At 47.5% G+C, this 27,565-nt stretch overlaps 2 protein-coding genes across 3 annotated transcripts in view; both read right to left on the bottom strand.

The window, feature by feature from the left end:
• The window catches only part of LOC147618486 (uncharacterized), a 129,660-nt gene that overhangs the window by 89,574 nt on the left and 12,521 nt on the right, over positions 1 to 27,565 (bottom strand). The window lies entirely within an intron of this gene.
• On the bottom strand, positions 10,525 to 12,694 carry LOC147618487 (uncharacterized). The gene has a single exon (XM_086775054.1). The coding sequence runs from the start codon at positions 12,623 to 12,625 to the stop codon at positions 10,667 to 10,669; it is 1,959 nt and encodes a 652-aa protein (XP_086631180.1). The 5' UTR covers positions 12,626 to 12,694; the 3' UTR covers positions 10,525 to 10,666.

Below are 27,565 nucleotides of genomic sequence, written 5' to 3'. Positions count from 1 at the left end.
TCTTCTTTCTATCTCTAGGAAACCCTAGTACATAGGCACAAGTGTTCTATAGTTGGTATCAAAGCTTAGGGGACAAAGCCTAGGGAACTGCAAATTCTGTTTCTATTTTGGCTCCCATGTGCGTTGATTGCTTGGATAGGGTGGAGCACTTAGATTCCAAGAGTGCACAAGTTCAAGTTTGGGAAAAGTGAATATTTGGGTTCTCTTCATAAACCCTAATTTAGCATGCACAAAACCCTCGCAAGGATTGCCCTAAATTGACCTAAGCTCTGATCCCGTTGCCGAAGCATGTTCTTGATTACGCTAAGCAAAATAGATTAACACTAATCTTATGTTTAGCAAACGCACACAAGACAAGAGATGTAACCCTAATCTACTGTATATTCCAAAACATGAATATATACAATGGTTCTTGCATCTAGACTTAGTTCCAATTCATAGATGCTATCCTATGATGCATACCAAAGACTCATGTTGTCCTCTTGCTAACGCACAAGAGAAGTTGTTGCCTTGCTTCTGGTTTTGCACACTCTCACATATGGATGCATACTGAAGCACCTAATGCCTTGCTTCTAGTTTTGCACACTCTCACATATGGATGCATATTGAAGCACCTAATGCCTCCTTTTAAAGGCTACGAGTGGGGAAGTCATGTTCAAGTTGACAGATTTTAGTGGATCCCTTTGGACACCCTAGACACTACGTTGGTTGTCCGATGGGACATCTCGGCGGAGCAGCAAATCCCCCCCTCCTCCTGAGCGTTCAGAGGAAACTTCACTATTGGAGCAAACCCACCTCTCCCTTGCCACTCTAGCCATAATAGCCTTTCATGTCCTCCTCGCCGCTATGTGGTACATCACCTCATGTTGGGCCTTCCAACCCACTTGCATTAGCCAAGTACAGTGATCGATCCGGAACTTTCTCAGATCAAGAAGAGATGGTAGGCCCGCACGGGTCAAGGTGTCCTGGCATGTTCTTCTTCAGCCATTGGAGCAAAGCCGCCTCAATCTCATAGACCCCGCAGTGCAGAGCAAAGCCCTTTTAGGCAAGTTGATAGTCTACGGTCTTCAGTGTCATGTGCACACATGGACATGGCTCGTTTTCCACGCTAAATCCTGATTGGGCAGCAGATAAACAAAGGTTTAGAGCAGTAACCAGGTCTTGACAAGCACCGGAAGTTGTTCTTTGGGACACAGACCTTGTCGGCGAAGCTTATGAGGTGTCGGCAGCATTTATTAGCATTTATTTGTATTTATTTGTCCCATGTAACTGGCAGACCAGCAGTCGGACAGGGGAAAAGCTTCCAACCTTTAAAAGGCAAGACCAAGATTCGTTGTGAATCATCTTGCTCCCACTTGGGGATCAAGTCATAGATAGGACCCTTCAGGTCTAGAGTAGGTCTATAGTCTCCTTTTGGAAGGCCAAAGGCCATAGATGTTGTACCCTTTTTGTACCATATGAATATACTGAATACACAGCCATCTCTCTCTCTATCTATTAAATATTTGTGTTTGCATCAGGATATTCCTATGAAAGGTGCTTATGGCTAGAAGAAGACAGAGCTTCCACGCATGTAACATTCAGCCTAGGGCAGAGCCCTGGCAGGATTCTTTTTTGGGCCACATTTCATCTCGGCTCCCATCCCAAGGTGCCCCCTAGGCTCCAAGTGTGCAAAGGTTTTTTCTTCTCTGCCGCACCTTGAGAGAGTTGAGCACTTCCTTCACTAACAGATTTGCCACCGGCCTCTGCACACTTGGAGCACCCTCCACCAAGCATTGATTCAAGCTCCCCCGCCCACTGAGGAGGACCAAGAGAGCCAGCACATTGCCAAGAACCCTCTCTTCCACCTACCTTCCGGCCATCTGATTGGGGCCTGATCCTAGTACTCCTAGGGCAGATTCACCTCCACCCCAGCCCAAACTCTCGGGACTTGGAGGCGCTTCCACCATTTTTTCCAGCACACCTAACAGGAGCACTGCCTCCACCATATGCTTTGACATAGACTCAACCCACAACCCCCCCCACCCCCCCCCCGGCGAGTAGCTTCTCCCAAGGGCTCCTCTCTTGATTGTCGGCATGGTGGGAGGCCTACCATTGATCACCATGGAGGTTGGTCCCCACGGAAACCTCGCCTGCTCACTGCGGGTTTTTTTTTTTTCAGAAAGAGACTTCTATTAAGTATGAGAAAAACATACAACAATTACAGCTATAAGCCGGAAGAGAATAGAATAACCCCAATATGTAAGGTGATTTCAACCACTGAGGAGCATCATGATGCCATGTAAGACCTGTGGTACTAGAGGAAAAGAAGATGCCATGGTCCCATTCCCGCATAAATATCACACACTTCGCCTACGCAGAACAAGAGGGCCCCTGAATGCGAGCCCAAGTAGCCATAAGAGTGTGGATGATATCACCTCATATAGTACTAATGCACTGAGACCCAAAAATCTGGACACCCTCAATAGCCTCCGTGCATCTAGCTCTCCAGATCTGCCATGCTGTAATACTGGCAATAATCTCCCAACTGGTGTCAGTCTAGGGGGTGTATAATTAGAGTGAGGAACATCCTGCAATAGACCATGTTGGGCAATACCTCTACGAATGAAAAAAACAGAATCTGTACCACTGCCCTCATAAAAAAAGTTGCGGACCGGACTGGGAGAGCCAAGCAACTGCCCCCAAGTCACATGCAACGGCTGCCTCCCGCCTTCCCCCCCTTCACCACCTCCCTCCTGACCCCTCCTTTGCTTCGCACCCTTCCGCCTCCCGTGTAGCCGCCGCTCCCTTCCTGCTCGCTGCCCACCGTGCGACTGCTGCACAATTGCTATGCGCCCCCCAGCTGGTCGACAACTCCTCGCTTCTCTCTCTGTTCGCCCGCTTCTCTCTCTTCGCTTCGCTTCTCTCACTCCGCCCTCACATGCTCTTCGCTCTGCTCGCCCCAAAAGGACTCGGCCATCTCTCTCTCTCTCTCTCCCCTCGTAGCCCCCTCCCGCCACTCTCTCTCTCTCTCTCCCCCACCTGCTTCCCTCTCCCGCCTGCTGCCTATCTTTCTCTCTCTTCGCAACAGCCCCCTCTGGCCTCTCTCTCTATGGGAAGCGCTGTAGACACGCACAGAGCTCTTCCTATGGCCAAGGGTTAATTAATTTTTAACCCGAAATCAGCCTTTTTCAGCCCAAGACAAGATGGAGAGGATCGACATTGAAGACCTGATCAAGGCAGCGATCCAACAACACAAGAAAGAGACGGGACAATGCAATTAATATGCTCAACCGGAGCCTTCTTCACAAAGTTAAGAAGCTTGAAGCGCGGATAGCAGCCCAAGATGCCGAGATCGCAAATCTCAAGAAGGAGATAGAAGAAGCACGTGCTCAACATAAGCTCGAGGAAGGTGAAATTCAGCCTGTCATGATGGAGAAGCTGAACACCATCAAGGCCCAAGTGAGAACACTTCAAGAGGGAGAAGAAAAGAAGGCCCGGGAGACCTCCTCGTGGGTGGAGATGCTCACGAAGACGCAAAAGCAAGTAGATGAAACGGAGAAATGGATAGAAGTGGTCAAGAAAGGTAAGAACAAGGAGGCCGAAAGCACATCTACCTCGAAGATTATCAACCTAACCATTGAGGAGGAACAAAGAAGAAAGACAAGGGAACTTCATGTGCAGATCACGGGTCTTAAGGACAGTGACAATGTAGAGGAGGAAGCTAAAGATTTATACACACGCATAGGCATTTCGAGGCCTACACACACGGGGGCTTCGAGAGTGGGCAAGAAAGACAAGAATGGAGGAGAGAGCTCGAAGGAGAGAGCTCTCATACGCTTTCCCACCTTGGAGGCCAAGAAGGATTTCTTCACCAAGCGCTCCGCCCTTAAGAAAACGGGCATCTTTTTAGGAGATGACCTCACCTTGGCACAGCTAGTACATATGAGGGAGTGCATGCCGGAGATTAGGGCAGCCAGAGAAAAAGGGAAGCTAGCATTTTACAGAGGAGGCAGAGTGGTGATACTAGAGAGACGCACCACCTGACAGTGCGAGACCTATGGGACCAGTCTGAGACTTGCAGTATGGAACTGCAACGGACCATTGAGACTGGATGTGGGGGCCTTTGAGGATAGCTTCAGAGATAGGGACATCATCTTCTACTCGGAGACACATCAGGTCCCAGGCAACACAGTACCGAGAGTGGCGGGATACAGGTGGGAGACGACTTGTAGACAGGAGGCCCGTTCGAAGCATGGTGGTCGCGGATCTGGAGGAGTTGCAGTTCTTTTTAGAGAGGAGCTTCAGCCACTCATCCATGTTATGCGCCGTGATGAGAGCGCGAGGTACATGTGAGTCAGAGTGAGGGCAGATGAGGGTAGACCCCTATACATTGCTATATGTTACTTTCCACCCAGCACATCTCATTATGCAGCACCCAAGGGGCAATCTCCATATATGATTCTAGATGAGGACATATGGGAGTTCTCCAGGGAGGGAGATGTTATCATACTTGGGGACTACCGGACCTCCTTCTTTGACACTTCGGAGGAGATGTTGAGAGAGATAGATGTGGAGGAGATGTGTTTGACCCGGAGATCACAGGATGAGGTGGAGTGTACTGAGTATGGGAGATACCTCTTGGAGATGGGGACTACACATGGGCTGGCCATTTTAAATGTCCTAGAGAGCTATCCACTTGCCAGTGGCTTTACTTGCTTTCCACACAGACATGGGGCCAGCACAGTGGATTATGTTTTAGCCTCGCCAACCTTCATCCCGAGTATCCAGGATTTTGCGATTGGCCCCAGGCCCATCGGAGTTACGGTGGATCATGCACTTCTCTCCTTTACTGTGGATTTCCATTACAGTACCCGCCAGGTTGGGCAGTCCTCCTATCACCCGAGATATACCTTCTGTAGAGAGACTGATGGAGTATACACCGCAGAGATCTACAGCTTGTTGAGTGTAGAGGATCCACAGAGGCCATTAGCAGAGCTCACACAGATCCTGACAGAGGCTTTACATACAGCTGCAGCGACGGCCTTCCCACACACGCAGCCCACAGTACGACCACATCCTAGGAGCATGCCCCAAAATTGTTGGTATGATGATGATTGTAGGTAGCTCAGAGCCCGGCTACAGAGAGTGGTGGCCACAGGTGTTACTACATATAGACAGTCACGCATCATCTTCCGATCCCTCATTCGGCAGAAGAAGAGAGCATTCTTAGCTCGGCTGGAGAGAGACATCTATCAGTTGTTTTTGAGTCAGGATTCTAGGTAGGCCTGGAGATTGCTGAGAGAGCACCCCCCGCCTTCAGCCATTACCTCTCCAGATACATGGGGGAGTATGCAGCCTCTCTCTCTACATAGTACCAGAGCAGCCACCACTACCGAACCCTCCAAAGCCTTGTCCACCCACTTCTACCTTCTTCACAGCAGAGATGGTGAGGAGGGCCATCAATAGATTGCATACAGGGAGGGCACAGGATCATGAGGGCATTGTAGCCGAGCATTTCATACATGCTAGAGATATGATTGCAGACTTGCTAGCTCTCATGTTTAATAGAGCCATGTGTGAGGGGTTTCCTGGGACTTGGAGTACTTCCACGATTGTGCCGGTACTCAAGTCTGGAGATCCGAGCCTGCCGACTAACTACCGTACCATTATGATTGGTCACTCGCTGGCCAAGCTATATGCCTCTATTCTTGAATAGGAGTTGAGCAGATGGGCAGAGAGACAAGGGGTGTCCGAGCTCAGGGACAGGCCAGTTTCAGGAGGAGAATACCAACCATGCCACCTCATCCACAAGCCCACTCATCCACATAAAACTGGTCTAATCGGGAAAGGTTGGGGCTTGTACTTCTCCTGATGGATCTCGAGAAGCACAGACTCCTAGGGCTATGGAGGGTTGCATGCACGGAAGCCTTGCTGTACTGATCCACAGCCCTAAGCCTGATTAAGAATAAGATGCTAAATAAACATGATTAAGATAGTGGAGAGAGAAGAAGAGAGAGATAGTTGGTGTTAGGGTTTTCTTTATTATATGGTACAGAAAGGTGATTGAATGATTGTACATCTTCAAAGGCCATTAGTCTACCCCAATAGGGTGACCTCTGGCCTACTGCTTCAAGACCGCCTTGCGACACTCATCCGAGCAAGTCACGGAGTAGTGCCTAAGGTGGTCTTCCCTCCACAAGAGAGTGGCACCTGTCAGAGCCATACACGCCGTCCATCTTCCCGTTGAACTTGGGAGGCTTCAAGAACTTCATTAATTAAGCTCATTCCTCAAGTGGCACGAAGGAAGAACTCGGCAAACCGTTAGTCCCCCGACGTCGAGCTGGTGAAGGCGAGTGGGAACTGTCCAGAGAATTTGGTGGAGAGGGACTTCGTGAAGGAGATCGTTGGTGATGCGAAGAGCATCTCTCTTGCCGACTATGCGCAGGTATAGAATGATGATTGTCGGATTGGGAGTGAAAGTCTTCCAGTACATCCTTGAGTGCATCCAAAAGAGTGAAAAATCCTCCTCTAGAAAGTTTTTCCACTTCAACCTTGGAATTGTCCAACACTTGCTCTGAAGCACAAGCCCTTGTAGATTCCAGATCCAGAATACTAGTCCATCCTGTCAAGACGGATAGATATAGCCTCTAGTTTAGTTGCTTGTGCATCCATGAATGCTTTCATGCCGAGAAGAAAATCAGTGAGTTGTGAATCTATGACAAATATCAAGTGATCAAGGACCGGGTGAGAGATTTCAGCCCTGCGCGATGAGGTAAGGGTTTGGTGGGGCAACAAAGCACGATATAAACTTGGTGCAATGAAGAGAACCCAAATATTTACTTTCCCCAAACCGGCACTTGTGCATGCTTGGAATCTAGGTGCTCTACCCTATCCAAGCAGTCAACGCATACCGGTGCCATAAAAGAAAGGAAATTTGCAGGTCCCTAGGCTGTGATATCAACTGTAGAACACTTACGCCTATGTGCTAGGGTTTTCTTGAGATAGAAAGAAGAGTGTGGCAGAATCACACATATTGCACACACGAGTTCTAAACTACTGCTTTGTATTATGTACAAGAAAGAAGTAATACAACAAAAATTCAAGTACAAGATGTGGCTGAGAATGAAGACGTCAAATCATAGCCCTGTCACCTATTGTACACTCCTGGCTAGCACTTCGCCTACAATGCAACTTGAGGAAAGCAGATGAATATGACGATTTGGCTACCCACGTATATATATGCACCAATGCTCCTAGTCGGCCAGTAGTATTGTTGTCGCCCACTTGTACTCGATTACTACTACGTCATCGTGTCATGTGTCACCTGCGCTATTCAACTTTGCCTGTCGGCTGCTATTTGATGTCCGGTTGTGCCCTTTATACTTGTAGGTGTGTCATAAAACCGCAGTGAGCCCCTGCTAGCCCCCCTTTTGCTGCCCCCGCCAGCCCCCCTTTTGCTGCCCTGCCTCCCCCTTTGCTGCCCGTCCCCTGCCTTCTTCAGTCCCTGCCTACCCCTCTGCAGCCCCTGCCTGCCCCTTTGCCCTTGCTTCCCCAGCTGGCTCCTCGCCTTTGCCCCCCTTCCTCTGCTCCCGTTTTCCGAGCAGCTATTTTATCTGGATTCAAGTCGGCCGCCCACTTTTCTTGATTGGTCTTATGGCTTTTTCTGCCGCAGCCAATCGCTCATCACCCCCACTGGCCGGGAGAATCATCAATTTTTCACAAAACGAGCTCACCTCTCTTCAGCACGACATTGACCTTGAGGTCTAGACTACCCTTGTTGCGAGAGTTTATGGTTCCCACCCTTCTCGTTCACAGGCCCGTGAATGGCTTCTAGTAGCTCTCCCTTCGGAGCTGATTGTGCACTTTCAGGATACTCGTTTACTTGGTCGAGACTTCTTCCAGGTGGACTTTCATTCTTCAGAAGCTACTTCTCAGGCTTTGGCTAGCAACCCCTTTCCTCTTGGTCCTAGGAAGATTTTCTTCTTTCAGCGCACACCAGGTGGGCTTTGATCCAGTGGTGGAGGATCAGCGCCTTACCCCGGTCTCACTACAGTTCCCTGCTCTTCCTCGTCCTATTGGAAGCTTTTAGCTTCCATATGGACATCCTTTGGCCAGGTTCTAGAGGTACCAATCCTCCCGAGCTCTCCCGCCTCAGCTTCCGCGGCCGTTACCGCCACTCTTGATGGTGTACCCCGGGTCCTTGTGCTTGTTCTCGATCCATCGATTACTGATGATCATGTTATCATATATTCATGTCACATCACATTCTTTCACATACACATCCACATCCATTCTTTCACATACATCCACATCCACCTGATGGATCTCATTTCCGCCAAAGGATGGAGATTGCAGGCAGACCTGACCAGTGTCGGATTTGTCGTTGACAGGGTCACATTGCTAGAGATTATCCTAGATTGAGGGGCCATGCTAGGAGGCGGCGTGGTCCTGCCCATAAGAGGCCTTCTGCAGATGCCGAGACTCCACCTGCTCCTTTGACACAGCAGACCACATAGTGTTTGGTTGTGGTTAGGGATGGCAGGCACCCTCGGACCCCCGTACCTGCCCCTTCACCCACACTCCCTGTGGAGCACCCTAACCCCTATGCAACTCTTGCCTCACAAGATGTTGATCCTTTTTTGGAGGATGAGGGCTTGCAGGCACATGATCTGGATCCCTCACACGAGGATGCTGCATTACAGTTACAGGATGATTGCACCCTTGAGGATGATGTTGCACATTCGTATTGTCATGGTACCTCTCCAGTTCTAAGGACTAGCCCTGGCTTTTCCCCGAAGTGGGAGAGAGAGGTAAGGTTTACATTGTTAGATTCTCCCTCCCTTACCTATGCGAGATGTACTTCCGCCTCTAAAGGGGGTCCTTTGTCGACCACGAGATCTGGTCGTTCCTACTCTGAGTCTTTATGAGGATTGTCTCTTGGAACATTCAGGGTCGGGGTTTTTTTTCCACGTCGACGAAAACAAATTGTAAAAACCCAGCTTCATTGTGCAGTCACAGGTGGACCTATGGATATATTGCTCTTGCAAGAGCATAAACTGGATGCTAGTCAGTGTGGGAGATCAGGCAAGCTTCTCTCGGGACACACCTTTTGGTCACCGGCTGTTGGTACCAAGGGTGGTGTTTGTATCTCTGTTTCAGCTTTGATCTTGTCTTGCATCATTGGACATGGTGTCATTTTGCCTGCGAGAGCGCAGTGGATCCTTCTTATGCAGGGTACTACACGCATTGGTATTCTCAATCTCTATGCTCCTAACCATAGAGGTGAGAGGATTGCCTTTTGGAAATCTCTCACTACATTGATGCCTCTTGCCGACCATTGGATTATTGGTGGGGATTTTAACATGGTTGAGATGCCAACGGATAAAAGAGGTGGACATGAGGGCTTGGTGCATCCTCTTGAAAGAGCGTCTTGGGAGAGGTTTATACTCTCCATTCATGGTAGAGATTTTTGGCAGAGGATGACATTTTGAGGAGTCTATCCACTCTTCTTTATTCATGGTCTAACAGGAGAAGAGATGTAGGATGTATCTATGCACGGTTAGACAGATTTTATGTGGATGATTGGGTGCTTGACAAAGGTAGACATACTTTGATTGCTACAGGCACCTCCAAATAGGATCATTGCCCAGTGGTTTTATGTATTAGAGATCCGAATTGCCATGGATTAGCACCCCATGTACGCATCCCTGATCATTTGTTTTCAGATGCAGAACTATCGTGTCGTATGCTTGATATTTGGAGATCTCATGACTTCGTACAGGCCTCTCAAAGCCTGGCCTTTGCTCTCTGTGATATTCGTGACTTTTATCACACTGGTTAGACAGATTGCCACCGATTTCTATTGCCAGCCTCTTAGTGCTGAGCCGCATTCTGATCCGAGACACAGGGCATAGAGGAAGGTTTGGAATGCATTGCCACATTTGATCACCGAGGAGATGTGTGCCGCTCTGGATGCCCCTTTTTCTATGCAGGAGTTCAGTCATGCTCTTCATGCCTTACCTCATGGTAAGTGTCCAGGGGAGGATGGCCTCTCCCCTGTTTTTTCACTACTTTTTGGGATGAGATTGGGGCTGAGATAACATCGGCTTTGCAGGAGATGTGGGACACGGGTTCTATGCCTTCTTCTCTCACTGAGGGGCTTATTTATCTTATTCCTAAGAGCAGGATAAGACATTGATTGGCCAGTGGAGACCTATCACTTTACTTGGGACTGCCTATAAGATTCTTGCTAAGGCAGTGAGCATCAGATTGCAGCCAATTTTGCAGGATGTTATTCATGATACCCAGAATGGATTCTTACATGGCAGGAGCACTTTGATAACATTTTCTCGTTTTGGGAGGCCGTCGAATGGGCTAAAGCGAGCAGCCCTTAGCCATTCTGCTCTTGGATTTTGACAAGGCCTATGAAAGAGTGGATTGGGACTTTCTCGAGGGTACTCTTAGTCATATGGGCTTCTCTCAGAGATGGATCAAGGGAGTTTCATGCTAAGTCACACGAAACGTTTCTGGCAAGGAAACGTCGAACGTCGAAACGGCAAAGGAAACGGTGAGCATAGGTAGTAGGAAACGTCGGGGGTAGGATGAGTTTTAACATGACATTAAAGAACATTATATTGAAAATTGACATAGGCAAAAAGAATAAAGAAAACTCAAATTTCATAGATCAAGACATTGGAGTCAAGTCTTCTACATCAACTTGTTGCTCAGACCATTCATCTATGGGATCTTCTTCTATGACATCCCATTGATGACATGGACCCATCTTATATGATGAATCTTTTCGAGAGGTTAACCTGAGGTTACTATGGACATATACCAAATCCTCTGCCATCTTATGGCCAAGACGATTGCGCTTGATGGAGTGTATGAAGCCATATGTAGACCAATTCCGCTCACAAGCGGATGCACTCGAAACTTGAGACAAGAGAGTTATAGCTAATCTTTGCAATTGAGGAGTACCTACACCATACATTTGCCACCACGCAACAGGAGATAACTTTAGCATGTCCCCAGGAGCGTCAATGTCTACAAAATCATCCTGCTTCCCAATGTACCTTGCCAATTGAGCCTTGTAGATAGTCCTTTCATTGGCATTCTGACATATCCTGTCCAAGGTATACCTCCATCCTCTCATGATTTCCTTATCCTTATGTGCATTCTTTAAGAACAACATAGGATTGAGAAGAAAGGCAGTGGCATGAAGGGGAGAATGAAGCATATTCCACCTGTATTCTGCAATCGCACGAATTTCTTCGTGCATTGCTTCACCACTTGTATACTCCAAGAGCGTCTCCTTGATTTTCTCAAGTGCCTGGTCAATGCCCTCATACACAAAGCCCATGCATGGCTCGTCTCTGTCAGCAATGCGAAGCATGGCCATAATTGGCCAACAAACCTTTACATATTTTTCAATCCCCTCCCAAAATGAAGCTGAAAGAATTTGATCCTCTACCTCCTGAGCAGCATTGCTTTGGCTCTTCCATTTCTCCCACTCCTGACTTGTGACAAGATGCTTCAAGGGTTCCTTCACCTTGGCAAGTCGATGGAGCATAAGGAAGTTTGAGGCAAACCTGGTATCGCCTGCTCTTATGAGCTTAAGCTTGGAATGCTTGCTAAACATTGCCCTCGTAGCATCATGATTGGCTATGAATTGCTGCACATTCTTACCGTTGTTTATAGCTGTATTCATCCACTCAATTATAGATAAGTCTTTGAGTAAAAGATTCAAGCAATGAGTTGCACAAGGAGTCCAGAAGATGTGCTGGAATTCCTCTTCGATGAGTTGACCGGCCAACTTGCAATTTGCTGCACTGTCTGTGATCACTTGAACCACGTTTTTAGGGCCAACCTCCATAATAATCTCCTTGAGAAGCTGCGCTATGAATTCTGCTGTCTTCTGGTTCCCACTTGTGTCCACGGACTTCTTGAACAATACTCCATGAGAGTTTGACACCATGAAATTAAGCAAAGGCCTCTTCGCTGTATCTGTCCACCCATCTGAAATGATGGAGCAGCCATACTCCGCCCAACTTGCCTCCACTGGACAGAGGGAAGTAGCCACTCTTTCTCGCTCCTTCTCCAAGAGTGTGGTCCACAATTTCTCATAGTTTGGGGCTTTATAACCCTTCCCAAAAGAAGAAACAGCAAAAACCATGGAGTGAAAGTATGGAGAACGGGCAAGAGTAAAGGACAAACCATTAGCATAGAAACAGCGAGCCACTGCCTCGTCCACTTCTTCTCTAGACGCATTTTGAAACATACTTTCCACCGAAGGCTGCGACAAGGATTGCTTCCCGGACGCATGTGTAGCATGAGTGATCTTCTGCTTCTTTTTGCTAGCACTTTCATGCTCTTCTCTAGCCATACGTGCCTTGTCTTCTGGTGAAACCTTCGAACAAAGTTGGATCCCCTCCTTTGTGATCCCCAACAAATGTGCGCGCACACGAGGATAGGATCCTCCAAACTCTCGATTACAAAATGAGCAAGCCCATTTTTTGGTCCCACCTTTACCAAATGCACCTTTCTCTGTCACGTACTTCCATAAAGGCTCCGGGGAATGTGGTGTTTTTACCCGAAACCCTATTGGTGGAGGACCTTGTGAAGCAGATGGTGAGGAAAACATATTGTGGCGAGGTTCAAGAAAATAGGGGTGCTCTCCTTCGGGTGATTGGTGGAAAAGCAGTGTCCTGTTTGTTAGCACACAACCACTCTGGTAAGAGTATGATGCTCGGACACTTGCACTTGCGGGCTCTCTCTCGGATGGCGTGGTCAAGGGATAGATAGCCTCTAATGATAAGTGGACACTTGCAATGCTCAAAGATCACAGTACATGGCGCACAATCAAAGCAGAAGCAATCTTTCCTAGGATTTCTACCCTCAGACTGTTTCTCCAGTGACATTGGAGGCAGACATGGTGATGGAGAGAGAGAGAGAGAGAGAGAGAAAGAGAGTACAAATGCTGAAGTGGTCTGCCCATTTATGTAGACAATGCTTGGTCCAAGTCTTGCTTCGCATTGTTGACAGACGACGATGGCGCCAGACGACGCAGCGCGCAGAGAAAGAGCAACGCGCAGAGAACACGCAATTTTTATTTCTACGCGTTAAAAAACTAACGCGTCACTTACGCGAAACGAAAAAGCATTAAAAAAAATTTAATTTGCTGAGGCGATTTGACACGTGGCATAGAATTAACGTGTCCCGTTTCTTGCACGTTTCCGCGTATCGGAAACGTTCGCTGCTGCAGAAACGCTGAAACGGCGTTTCCGCCTACGACGCTGGCGTTTCCTGCAACTCTGCCTCAGACTGTTTCTCCAGTGACATTGGAGGCAGACATGGTGATGGAGAGAGAGAGAGAGAGAGAAAGAGAGTACAAATGCTGAAGTGGTCTGCCCATTTATGTAGACAATGCTTGGTCCAAGTCTTGCTTCGCATTGTTGACAGACGACGATGGCGCCAGACGACGCAACGCGCAGAGAAGGAGCAACGCGCAGAGAACACGCAATTTTTATTTCTACGCGTTAAAAAACTAACGCCACTTACGCGAAACGAAAAAGCATTAAAAAAAATTTAATTTGCTGAGGCGATTTGACACGTGGCATAGAATTAACGTGTCCCGTTTCTTGCACGTTTCCGCGTATCGGAAACGTTCGCTGCTGCAGAAACGCTGAAACGGCGTTTCCGCCTGCGACGCTGGCGTTTCCTGCAACTCTGGTTTCATGCATGTATCGTGATGCCCACAGTAGAGTTCTTGCTTGCGGTGATAGAGGAGAGCGGTTTCAGATTTCTCGCTCAGTACGACAGGGCTGCCCATTAGCCCCTTTATTATATATCATAGTTGCAGAGGCCATGAGCATCTTTCTCCGCTCCACTGCTCGTATTTCAGGATTGAGGTTGCCTCTTCGTAGTCATGAGGAGTTGGTTGACTCTGAGTTAGCTGATGACACAGCCCTGTTTTTGGAGGCTTCACATATATGCTTATGTTCCTTTTCCGGGTAGCACTAGAGGAAATCTGTTTGGCAGCAGGGGCACTCATTAATTGGCACAAATCTGTTGGTTTTTGGGTTAGTGATTCACCGAGAGTTGATTGGGGTGCAAAGCTTGGTTTTACTTGGATCAGCAGAGGATGTACTGCTAGATATTTGGGATGCCAAGTTGGGATTGATATTTCTCCTGCACAACAGTTTTCTCTGGTACTTATGAGTATCCGGAAGAAGTTCCTCCATTGGAGCTCCAGGAGATTAGATTTAGCCTCCAGAGCTTTGGTGGCTGGTCAGGTTTTGCTTGCCTCAGCTTGGTTTATCAGCTTGGTGCTTCTCTCGTGCGTGCATTGGCCAATTGCGGAGATTGATCCGAAATTTTCTCTGGTCGGGCTTGGATGGTACCTCAGACACTCGTGCTAGGGTAGCTTGGCTCACAATTATTCAGCCCAAAAGAGAGGGGGGCTTGAATATTATCGATCCGGATGTTCAATGCAGGGCATTGCTTTGCAAACTTGTGGTTAGAGGTTTCCTACTAGGCACTGAGCCTTGGAAGGATTTTTTCTTGTCTTAGATTTCCAGATCTACATCCAGGGTCGGGAGAGACTGGATGCCCAACACACGTTTTTTGTTCACAGAGACTGATATTAGGGCACCATTGTCAAATCCCCACGGATCCCCTCATGATCGATCTTGGTTCGAAACTCGAATCCTGCAAACAAACGAACAAACAAACAAGCAAGGGGGTGCAGGCCTAACTCACCTCCCAACCATGACAGCCGTGGACAAGCCCACAGTCTTGGCTGTCCCCACCGAGCCACGAGCTGAGCTAACTAGGTTGACGTACCGACCAATCTCCTCCTCGCGAAGTCCCATACCGCCACGAAGCTGCCCTCGCGGGCCTCAACACTGCTGCCGGCCTCGGCTGCATAAAGCAGGTGCACGTCTGCACTAGATCCAAGCTCCAAGACCATAGAGCTCTCACAAACTCGCGAGACTCTCTATATTACAATAACTAACCTTGGCCACCCTTTTATAGGCTCTTGGCCGGTCATCGGGCGTCCACACTTGGCCACCCGCCCGTCCATACTTGGGTGCCCGCCCGTTAGTATATCCCTAACTCAGCTCGTCAATCAACCTGCCTAGTTCCAAGCTTCCCCAAGCCTCGAAACTAGTCTTGCATGCGTATAGCACACGGTAGATACCCACTGTGCACATGACATACTCCCCTTCCTCTAAGAGCTCACTCCTGAGCTCACTAAAAAAGCCAGGGTAATCTCTCTGAAGAGAAGTCAATGTCTCCCATGTAGCGTCCTCCTCAACACGATCCTTCCACTTGATCTTGTATTCCGTGATAAGCGTATGACGCAATCTTCATTCACGAAATCCAAGAATCTTTTCAGGTTCGTGCGGAATAAATGTCATGTCCTGGACATCTATGATTTCTTGAGGAGTAACTAACTAATCTGCTCCACCCAGTACTTCCTTAAGTCTACTGACATGAAATACAGGATGAACTTTCACATGAGAAGGCAAATCCAATTCATATGCAACTGAACCAATCCGTCGTGTAACACGAAATGGTCCACAGTATCTAGGGGATAATTTCGGAGATCTGCCTGTTCGTAAAGTCTCGGAATCTTTTGGAACTCACAAATACACCATCGTTCCTTCAGAGAACTCTCTGGGTGAACGATGTCTATTAGAATAAAACCTGTCTCGGTCTTGAGCACTTCTAATAGATTCCTTCGCAACTTGTAACATTTCTTGCATATCTTGCAAAAAATTACGTGCTGCATCATGCTGAAGTCCTGAGAATCCTACTGTAACAGGTGATCTTGGTTGAAAACCATACATAAGCATGAAAGGACTAAACCCTGTACTCGTATGCTTAGTACTGTTATATGCAAATTCTAACATAGGAAGATAATCCTCCCATGAACTCTGTCTTTTGGATACATATGCTCGAAGCATATCCTCCAAAATCTGATTCACTCTTTCAGTCTGGCCATCAGATTGAGGATGATCAGAGGAACTCAAATTCAAAGTTGTTTCCAACTTCTCGAAAACAAGTTTCCAAAAGTCACTTGTAAACTTAGAGTCCCTATCACTGACTATGTCCTGCGGTAACCCGTACAGTCTAAACAATTGCTCGATAAACTGCCGAGCTAATTGCGTAGCTGTAATAGTCTTCCGGGTTGGTAAAAATCTAGCCATTTTGATCTACCACAACCCAAATAGAATCGTGGCCTTGATGTGTTCTTGGCAATCCGGTAATAAAATCCATGGAAATACTTTCCCATTTATTACCTGGGATTTGCAAAGGATGCAACAACCCAGCCTGTCTAAAGCGTTCAGCTTTATTTGCCTGACAAATCTAACACTTGAGAACATAATCTTCTACATACCCTTTCATCTTCGGCCAATAAAAAGTGTGTTTCACTAATGATAGCGTCCTATGTACCCCAGGGTGTCCAGCAGAAGGGGGGAGCATCTTTTACACAGAACCTACTGGCATGATGCGTTGAGCCATGGCGAACTTGCCACCCGTGACACTCCCTCAGAATCTTGGACCTAATGTCCGGGATCTGTGGTACACAAATTTTGTCGTTACGGAATAGTAAACCATTCCGAATCATCCACTGACCTCCTGCAGCCTGAATGGTAGACTGCGCAGTCACCGAGTCTTGGTCAATCAATGAGCTCCCGTCCTGGATCTTCTGCCAAAATGGACCAAAATAACTATCAGTCCTGCAAAGCCCTCTCAATGACTGAAATAAGTCAGTAGAAATCTCGGTGAACGACAAAGTATTCACCTCTCTAATCCGACTAAGCGCATCTGCAATATTATTCATGGACCCTTTCCGATAACGGATCTCAAAATCAAAATCTTGCATTAACTCTGCCCAACGAGCTTTCCTGCCTCTCAAATCATCCGCATCACACACATACTTGATTGACTGATGATCAGTCAATACCACAAACTTGGAGCCATATAAATAATGTCTCCAAACCTTGAGAGCATGAATCACAGCATAAAGCTCCTTCTCAAGGGTTGGCCAACGAGATTGAGTGTCGTCTAGCTTTTTACTTTCAAAAGCAACCGGTCTACCATCTTGAAATAAAGCAGCCCCGATAGCATAGTCACTGGCATCAGTTTCAAGAACATAAGGCCGACTAGGATCAGGCAATGCTAAGATAGGTGCTTCCTTGACTTTATCTTTCAAAAGTCTGAAGGCCATATCCAAATCGTTATTCCAAGTGATAGGCTGATTGGACTTACGTCCACGACCTTTCAATAAGTCGGTCATCGGTAGTGTGAGCTGAGAGTACTCCCTTTACAAATTTCCGAAGAAAAACTACAAAACCGAGAAAAGAACGAAGTTGTTTCACTATTCGCGGTATAGGCCAGTCCAAAACCTTCTGAACTCGGTCATAGTCAATGCTCAATCCATCTCTAGTGATCTTGTGTCCCAAGTAAATGATGTCGGCCATAAAGAACTCGCATTTACTCAATTTAGCATATAGTCGATTCTCTCTTAAAATAGATAAGACAATCGTGAGGTGTCTGACATGATCCTCGAGAGTACGACTATATATCAAAATATCATCCAGGAACACCACCACAAATTTTCCCAAATGTTCACGAAAAAGATCGTTCATCATTTGCTGGAAAGTGGCTGGAGCATTGGTTAACCCAAAAGGTAATACGAGAAACTCGTAATGGCCATACCTAGCTTTCGACATGCCTTTCATGAATACTTATCTGGTGATAGCCAGTACGTAAATCTATCTTCGTGAAATATTTCGCTCCTGCTAATCGGTCAATTAGGTCATCTGATCTAGGGAGAGGATAACGGTTCTTAATAGTCAACTTGTTCAATCTTTTGTAATCTATATATATTCTCCAAGTATTGTCCTTCTTTCTCCTAAGCAACACAGGTGCACCCCAAGGTGATTTACTTGGACGGATCTGGCCTATCCTCAGATAATCTTCGAGTTGTTTAGCCAACTCATCTTCCTCAGCTTGGCTCATCCTATAAGGTGGAATACTCATAGGATGAGCACCAGGGATCAAGTCAATACGATGATCTACTGCCCGTTCAGGTGGTAAACCTGATGGCAGTTCCTTAGGAAATACATCTTGAAACGAATCAAGTATCTTCTGTAATCCTTTGCTTTCAAACACACTTAATTCATTCACATCCATGGAAGGGATGAGAAAAGAAGAAAGTGGAATCAAGATACAATGGAAAGCGGTGTACAAAGAAGAATCCATTATATTTCCAAAATCAATAGTATTTACAAGAGGTCCCTGAGAGGGATGGATACAATCACCTAAAATACTATACTTGGTATCCCTATGCTGAAAAGAAAAAATATGACTAGACCAATCTATCTGGACGTCAAGAGTCTTAAACCACTCAATCCCTAATAACAAGTCTACATTTTCCAGATGCATGACATAGCATTCCAGAGTATCTTTGTAGTCCTGAATCTGGATTGGAAGCATCTCCACCTTGCGATCCCAAACTTGTCTGCCTGTAGGTAGACGTACCTCATAGGTATGGTCGCTGAGTGTCGTATCAAGACTCAATTTCTGCACAAGTTTGTAGTTAACAAAGTTATGCGAACTGCCAGGGTCTAAAAGAATGTGAATTTTATGGCCATTCACTTCTCCATAAACTCAGAGAAGATCATGCATGCCAAATACCTTAGAATTGAACAGACAATCAGAACAAGTACTAGGGCGAGAAAGTACAGTAATTGACGTACCTGTCAAAGACAACTGGTTAGCTGCCTTTGGCTTGGGTCCTGCGTTTGACTTGGTACCCTTTTGCTTTGGGCACTCGTTACGCATATGTCCTTTTTCTTCGCAGATAAAACAACATCCTTCCTTCTTGAGCTTCAGAGCTCTAAGGAGTCGTTTCTTCTTCGCTAGTGTCGAACTGGAATTCTTCGAAGGTTGGTCCGAAGACTTGCCTTCAGTCGTGTTAGCCATAGGTGCGGAGAACTTTCTTTTATGCTTGTTCCCCTGCTCGGTAACGGGTTTCGACTTGGAAGAGACCATCGTATCATCATAGATACGAGCTGAATGAATGGCCTCGTCCAATGTTTTACATTTGTTATTTTTAACCTGTAATCGGTACGAGTCTGGTAAACCAGCTACGAAAAACCCCAAAAGAGTAGTGGGATCCATCTTTGTAGCCTTCATCTGCAAGTCACGAAACTTCTGGAGGTAGACCTCATAAGTGAGGTGCTGCGAGGTCATGGTCAAAGCTGAAAACCGGGCAACAACATCGTAGTCATCCTCTTTCTTGAGGAATTCTTTCTTGAAGATATCTTCAAATTGTGCCCAAGTCGTTGGCTTTGGATTCAGTTCCTTCCACCAAAGCAAAGCTTTGCCGGACAGGAAACCTGCTGCTAACTGGATCTTCTTTCCATCATCATATGGATGAAACTGAAAGTGAACTTGCCACTTGTGTAGCCACGTGTCCACGATCTCCTTGGTGCGTTGCTTTTGCTCGCCCCCGAACGGTTCCAGAGTAATGTTGGGACCTAAAGCTGAAGCCAAGGTATCCATATCCGAGAAAGTAGAGAGGGTAGTGGTCAATAGAGCGATGGAGTTCTGCAAAGCCTGCATCTGGGCTGCGATTTGTGCCTGACGTTCCGTCGAAGAAGCTTCGAGAGCTACTTTGAACTCTTGGAAATCTGATTTTGACACAAACTCGTCAAAAAGATCGGCATCAGTGCCTTCCGTAGCCGGCAAGCCTTCGCGTTCCACGAGGGGCTCCAACTCTGATTCTTGGGTCGACATCGTGAAGAGGGTACGCGGAGAGAAAATTCGATCTTTGCACAATGAAAGTGCGAACGAACTCGAGAGCTTGAGAGCTTGAAAACTTGAGAACTTGAGAACTCGAGAGATGTGTGGCAAGAAGCCCACGTGAGGGGGTTTATAAAGGTTTCCCAAAAGCCAAAAAATCTCGAAAAGCTAGGCTTAGCTTTTGCTTTAGCTTTTGTGTTTTTTTTTTTGAATAAATATATATATATATATATATATATATATTTTAATATATATATATATATATGGATATATATATTCTCTTTTCTAAAAAAAATAAACATCTTGAATCCTTTGAAACCTTGGAGGAGAGATGACTTTTAAATTTTTATAAAAAATTTAAACTTTTTAAAAAAAAACGAAAGCTTGTAAAAAAAACGTAAGCTTTACTTCTGTTTTTTTTTTCTCTCCTGGATTAACCCGCCGTGGACTGCTGACGTCACCTGCAGTCGGCTGCACCTTCGCTCGAGCGCTGTCCGCCAGCATGCGCTTCGCCAGACTGCTGTGCGTGGCCTGGGCGCCAACCTGTTGTACGTGGCCTGGCACCGGCTGCCTGGCATGAGTGCTGGCATGGGCGCCGACCTGGCCTGGGCACCGGCCTGGCCTGGGCTGCCTGCGCTAGGCTGCGTAGGCCTGGCTACGCAAGCCTAGGCGCCTGGCTGCCTGGCTACGCAGGCCTACATGGCCTTAGGCGCCTGCCTACAGGGCTTCTTGCGGCCCATACACACACCCGCCAGCAACACGTCAACCAATCCTTCGCTCGCTCTCTCTCTCATGCGCCAAAAAACAACGAAAAGCATCATGCTTTTTTTTTCTGTTTTCTCTCCCTGTAGGTTATGCGACTGCACAACAAAACAGGCTCTTCTTTGCAAAAGCAATCAACCCTACTTAAACTACCTTCTCCCATCAACATGGGTGTCTTTGATGAAGGAAAAACACATACCAAATCTGAAAACTGCAGTATGCACAGAAAAAACAGCAAGTTTTTTTTAACACATACCGTTCTTCGACCTCTTCTTCTCTACCTACCGACTTGCTTGTTCACGAGGTATGCTCTGGTACCACTGTCAAATCCCCACGGATCCCCTCGTGATCGATCTTGGTTCGAAACTCGAATCCTGCAAACAAACGAACAAACAAACAAGCAAGGGGGTGCAGGCCTGACTCACCTCCCAACCATGACAGCCGTGGGCAAGCCCACAGTCTTGGCTGTCCCCACCGAGCCACGAGCTGAGCTAACTAGGTTGACGTACCGACCAATCTCCTCCTCGCGACGTCCCATACCGCCAGGAAGCTGCCCTCGCGGACCTCGAGACTGCTGCTGGCCTCGGCTGCATAAAGCAGGTGCACGTCTGCACTAGATCCAGGCTCCAAGACCATAGAGCTCTCACAAACTCGCGAGACTCTCTATATTACAATAACTAACCTTGGCCACCCTTTTATAGGCTCTTGGCCGGTCATCGGGCGTCCACACTTGGCCACCCGCCCGTCCATACTTGGGTGCCCGCCCGTTAGTATATCCCTAACTCAGCTCGTCAATCAGCCTGCCTAGTTCCAAGCTTCCCCAAGCCTCGAAACTAGTCTTGCATGCGTATAGCACACGGTAGATACCCACTGTGCACATGACAACCATCTTCCCCTCTTATTGCAGCCATTGTCAGATCATGGAGAAGCATGAGATATTTTTTGCAACAAAGGCTTCCTAGGTCTTTGGACGAGGCTAACCGACAACCTATTATGTGGAACGAGTTCATTATTAGGGATAAGGCTAGTCAGTCACTTGGTGCATCTCGTTATATGCAATGGTTAGGATGGGAGAGATGCGCATACACAGTTTTTGCTTGGAAGACCTTTAAGAGTCTTTCGGAGGATCGGAGAGTTGCATCCACTCAGCATCTTAGGGGCTCTCGCATTCGTATTGATCAGATTGATGCAGCTATTCCGCATGAGTGGCTTTCTGGGACCTTTCACGGAGACTATCATCCGAGTTGGCTGGGAGTTTTTTCGAGGATAGGCATATCTCTGCCAGGCCAGGAGGATACAGATTTCCTCATGTATTCTACCATGCCTGGTGGGAGATTGAGGAGATGTAGTATGGAGGAGATCATACCAAACACTAGGCTTAGTCCAGTGAGGATTGTTGGTCGCTCGGGGAAGCATTGGTTCATCGACCCTTCTCCTCTGATAGTGACTCATGGCTCTTGGTGTTTGTGGCTATATGGTGGCAGTCCTATCAGATATCTTCAGTGGGATCCAAGAGAGTGGGAGTGGATTGATGCCTTCGATCCTTTGAAAAGCCTTCCTTTTTTCAGTTTCACTGTTCGGAATGCCAGGCTTCTCCTCACTCAACATATGCATAGGATCCCTCCTCTCAGGCCTCATTGGGAGAGCTATGATATTTCTCCAGTGATACAGCGCAGATATTGGCATAGACTTTGGCACTCATACAGAAGGAGCCAGATCTCTCATTTCTTTTGGTTATTCTTACATGGTGGTCTCCCCACCAATCAGTGGACATCAGTTTTCGGTGTAGCATCTTCCAGTCCTAGATGTGCGGCAGATTCTGAGTCCGTACAACATTGTCTATGGGGGTGCAGCATTGCACAGCAGATTTGGGGTCTTGTAGCCCAACTTATGGGCAAATTGAGTGGCCGAGCCGGGAAGGAGGCGAAGCGAAGAACAGCACACAAACGGGCGAACAGAGAGAAGCAACAGGCGAAGAGAGAGAGAGAGAGAGAGCGCGCGCTCACAAATGGGCGAACAGAGAGAAGCAAGGTGGTGAAGGAGGGGAAGGCGGGAGGCAGTCGGGAAGGAGGCGAAGCGAAGGAGAGCACACAAACGGGCGAACAAAGAGAAGCGACGGGTGAAGAGAGAGAGAGAGAGAGAGAGAGAGAGAGAGAGAGAGAGAGAGAGAGAGAAGCAAGGCGGTGAAGGAGGGGAAGGCGGGAGGCAGCCGGAAAGGAGGCGAAGCGAAGGAGAGCACACAAACGGGCGAACAGAGAGAAGCGACGGGCGAAGAGAGAGAGAGAGAGAGAGAGAGAGAGAGAGAGAGGAGAGCACACAAACGGGCGAACAGAGAGAAGCGACGGGCGAAGAGAGAGAGAGAGTTGAGTTTCAGTATATTCATATAGTACAAAAAGGATATACAACTTGGCAAGCCTTTGGTTTCATCCATGCGCGATGCAGTAAGGGCCCCTAGGGGGGACCCCCACTTTCCCTGGCCCCGTGTGGGGGAGAACTTGTAGTAGGGGTAAGGGTGGGAACCCCCCCTCAAGGAATTCTGAAAAGGTTGGAAGATCTAGCCAAAGAAGGTGATAGCCCCGTAGATCTTTCCTCGCAAGTTTGATTACCATTGCAAAACGTGGATACCGTGTTTGAATAATGATCGCTTTTACGTGACTAAGGGGGAGTGGGACATGGACAGCAACAATATCTCAGAATCAGCCTAAAGCTCTGATAGCAATATCACATGCGGAAGCTCTAGGAGTCTTCTTTCAGCCCTAAACACCATCCTAGAACAACCTGATGCAAAATGCAAGCAAAGAGATGGAGAGAAGAGAGAGAGAGAGCTGAGTTTCAATATATATATTCATATAGTACAAAAAGGATGTACAACTTGGCAAGTCTTTGGCTGCCCCTCAAAAGACACCTAATCTATGCCTAGTCTACTGACTCAGCCCACAAGGGACTGAATGAATCAACAATGAACTTGGCATAGCCTTTCATAGGCTCATCTTATGCAAGGGAACTGGCTGACCTGCTGTCGGTCAGAAGATTCATTCTACCTGACATGTCATCTGTGTCGGCCAGCAACAGCAGTTGCAGCCGTCAATGGGCTTTTGTTCCATTCCGGGGTTCTCCTACACCCAACTGAGCCTGGCTCATGCCCTAACCTTGTGTCTTTTCCTGCTGCCTATTAGAGATTAGCTCCTAGAATGCGCATGCACATGTCTTGCACATGACATGAGATTTGGAAGAGTCTGGATTTCCACACTGGTTCAGCCGAAAAACGTGGGACCTTTCAACTCTTATCTTATTATGGTCCCAAGTTCCAACCATCCCCATAGGCAACACCGGCGTGATCTTCGGCGGGCGGAGAGAATCAGAGGGCCCATACCACCTACCTACCTTTTAGGAACCGGGAAGCACTTGGCGAATGCCGCTGCAAGGGCTTTGGACGTAGGCCTTGGAGAGATCAGCAGTTTGTTACAGGAGGCTGCACAAAGCAGAATCGCTGGCTTCAGAGAGCAGAAAAGGAGCATATATCAAGGCCTTGCCTCCTGTCGCAACGGCTTCAGGAGAGTACTCCAGATAGCCCGTGGATTGAGGCCCAAATGGCTACAACCGATGCAAAGCATTGCTCTATTAAGGAGTGGAGGGTGGAGTACAGATACCATGCTAAAACCTCCTTTTTGACCCAAGCTAGAGATAATTTCTTTGAGATTACATGCCCACACAGACGAAGGGATGGTATCCGCAGATTGTGAGGCCAGGACGGATCCATAGTTGATCTCCCCCAAGTGCGAGCCATTGCCACAGATTTCTTCCGTTCCCTCCTCATCACGGGTGCCCCCTATCCTCTCACATCATGGATGCACATGAGCAAGTTTGGCAACATACAAGAGAGGTGGTCCCCCCCGCTCTCCGGACTTTCCTATTGACACCCTTTACTTGAGAGGAGCTTGGGGGGGCTCTAATGGCACTCCCTAGGGGCAAACACCCTGGAGAGGATGGGCTTCTTGTTGCCTTATTTCTTCCTCACTGGGATCTAATGGAAGGGGGCTTCAAAGCTGCTTTCAATAAGATTATGACCACGGTCAAATCTCCAATCTATCACCACCCTCCTCGGGAATAAAATGAATCAATCCCTCCGACAACCTCCCTGGCATGGAGCCAGTGGAGACCCATCACCCTCCTAGGGACCGCATACAAAATCTTAGCCAAATCCATCATCCTGCAACTGCAGCCTTGCCTCCCCGATTTTATTCATGGCACACAGACATGTTTTGTTCAGAATCGGAGCATTCTGAACAACATCTTCACTTTTTGGGAGGCAACCGCTTCGACCAAGTTGAGGTAGCAAGACTTGATAGTTCTCCTTTTGGAGGGGAAGATGTGCCGGATGGGATTTCCATAGGAGTGGCTTCGAGGTGTTTCTGTGCTCTATTCCGCCAGCCAAGTTCTCATTGAAGAGGCCAAAGGTGACAGATTTCCGCTTTCTCGGGCTACCCACTGGCACTTTTGCTCTTTTTGTTTGTTGTCAAGACCATGAGCAGTTTTCTTTCACATAGGAGACAAAGCTACAAGGGGTTGCATCTTCTCATCCTCTCGCAGAAGCAGCAGCTTGACTCAAAGTTCAGCCTACTTATCCGAAGATAAGGGCAATCTCCAGAGATTCGCTCATGCGATTAAGATCTTTTGTTGTGCATCCGGCCCACAGATTACCTAGCACAAGAAGTGTGGATTATGGGTTGGTTAATCGCCTGCCCCAACTTGGAGGCCAATTGAGGCTTTTTAGTGGATCCCAAGCGGAACTCCAATTCGTTATCTTGGATGCCAGATTGGTATCGCCATTTCTCCAAAGCAGCAATTAGCCCCTCTTCTTCTGAGCGTTCAGAAGAAGTTGCTACACTAGAGTTCAACCAGACTTTCCTTAGCCGGCCACGTTGTGGTGGTGAACCAAGTTCTTCTCGCCATTGTGGTACATCACCTCTTGATGGGCCTTTTCCCAGGCTTGCATTGGTTAGGTTCGACGATTGATCCACAACTTTCTTTGGGTTGGTAGCGATGGGCGGCCTATGCGGGCCAAGGTGGCCTAGAGAGTGATCATCCAGCCTCCACACAAGGGGGGCCTAGGCATCATTGAGACTCTGGGCAAGTTGATAGTTCGTGGACTTCTTCCAGGTGGCGAGCAGGATTTTCTCCTAGCCCGGATTTTTGCCCGCACCCCTATTTTGGGAGTTCCCAAGCTCCAGAGTATGAGAAAGCTCCAGAGTATGAGATGGATCTTCAAGAGATGTGAGCTCACGACTTTAGCCCTGCATGTGAGGACAAATTTACAACCAACCTCCTACAAACTTGGGATCACCTCAAGCTATCCCTTCGGTAGTCCACTCCAGTTTCATCATCAGAGCGCCTCCATCAGCCCTTGATATGGAACCTCTTGCTCCGATCACCCAGTGGTCATATGTTGGGGGCCCGTCCGCACGTATCATGAGGAGCTTTGAGTATGGGCCCAGCTTGGTCACTCAGAGATTGGCTTCTTTTCAGACAGCTTCCCCTAGAGGCCTAGGAGAGGAGCCTCACTATGATATGGGGCAAGGACAAACTTAGCCTTGACATTGACTCTTCCATCCCCTCAAGTGTCTTGCCCCAATCCCGGACCTTCCTCACCTTCTCTATCGGACCACATGGCAAACTTGACATAGCGGATAGGTTTCCATGAGCATAGTTGGCACATTGACCCTCCATCAACCAAGGCGGCAAGAGAGGGATTCTGGGAGTTATGGCTATGGGAGGGTCTCCCTCTCACACGGCTTCAGTGTGATCCACGCAAGTGGACATGGCATGATCCCTTTGATAGAGAGGAGGCTCCCGGCACCCCTTTCTTTACTTACACCGCATTGCCAGGCCACAGGATTCAAATGCCCACGATTGAGGGCACTCCAACAGAGCCACAACTCCCTCCTCAATTTCTCTCAGATGTCTAGAAGAGGCTGTGGGACAGTTTTCAGCCGCGAAAGATCACTTTCTTTATGTGGCCGTTGGCACATTGGAACCTAGCGGTTGGCACTTGGCTAGCGATCAGTGGTAGGCCAATAATTTGATCAAGGTGTGGCCATCTTCATGAGTCCTAGTGACATTGCCTTTGGGATTGCCTAAAGGCCCAACAAGTTTTTTTTTTTCCTGAGAGAGAGATCCTACTATTAGTTAACATTACAACTCGCTCATTGTCCCAGCTAAGCAGGTGTTGAGAGTTACAAAGTCCATCTAAACGGCCCTCAGAAGAGAGCGACGGTTGCACTCGACCACGGAGAGCGACGGCTACACTCGACCACGGAGAGCAAAGCGACTACACCAAAGTCCTCTTGGAGGGAAGGGGTCAGAGCACGAGTGACGTCGACGATGAGGCTTTTTGGAGGGCGCGAAGGACGATACTGCCGGGAGATCCAAGTAGGGTTTGAACCCAAGACCTCTCGGTCCTAAGCAAACACTTTACCACTTGAACTACCACCTCATTGGCAAGGCCCACCAAGTTCTTTTTCCCAGGAAAAAGATCCTTCAATTAGTTAAAGAGAAAACAGCCACAAAGGGCTAAGTACAACCACGAAGGGCTAAATACAAACTCACCTCATATAAGGGCAGGAAACAAGTGATCATAAGGAGGAGAGACAACGCTCACGAAAAACCGCCCTTTAGTGTATTTTATCAAGGCAAACTTTGGACTTCAAGGAAAAAAAAATTGTCTAATCCTCTTTCAAAAAGGAGAAAATTTGATCCTAAAACGGTAGGACAAAAGTCTTCCCTTTTTTTCAAGGGTTATGTATAAGTATGTCTTTACTTTAAAAATATGGAATATATATACCTTTTAAAAAATATATAATATTAATAATAATATAGTTACATAGTATATACTATATATTTTTGAATTGTTTCTACCCAGGTCGTGTGAAATGGTCGGGAGTCAACCTGTCCGGGTGTCCCTTTCTAAATTAGCTACGGGCCCAAGTTCCAACCTTATCAC

This window comes from Cibotium barometz, chromosome 35 (assembly GCF_041138505.1).
Source record: "Cibotium barometz isolate CiBa-2024 chromosome 35, ASM4113850v1, whole genome shotgun sequence".
In the NCBI taxonomy this organism is placed as follows: domain Eukaryota; kingdom Viridiplantae; phylum Streptophyta; class Polypodiopsida; order Cyatheales; family Cibotiaceae; genus Cibotium; species Cibotium barometz.
This window is presented reverse-complemented; position numbering and strand designations above follow the sequence as displayed.

Excerpts from the sequence above, each read along its gene's own strand:
- LOC147618487 (XM_086775054.1), bottom strand. The coding sequence starts at position 12,625 with ATGTTTTCCTCACCATCTGCTTCACAAGGTCCTCCACCAATAGGGTTT.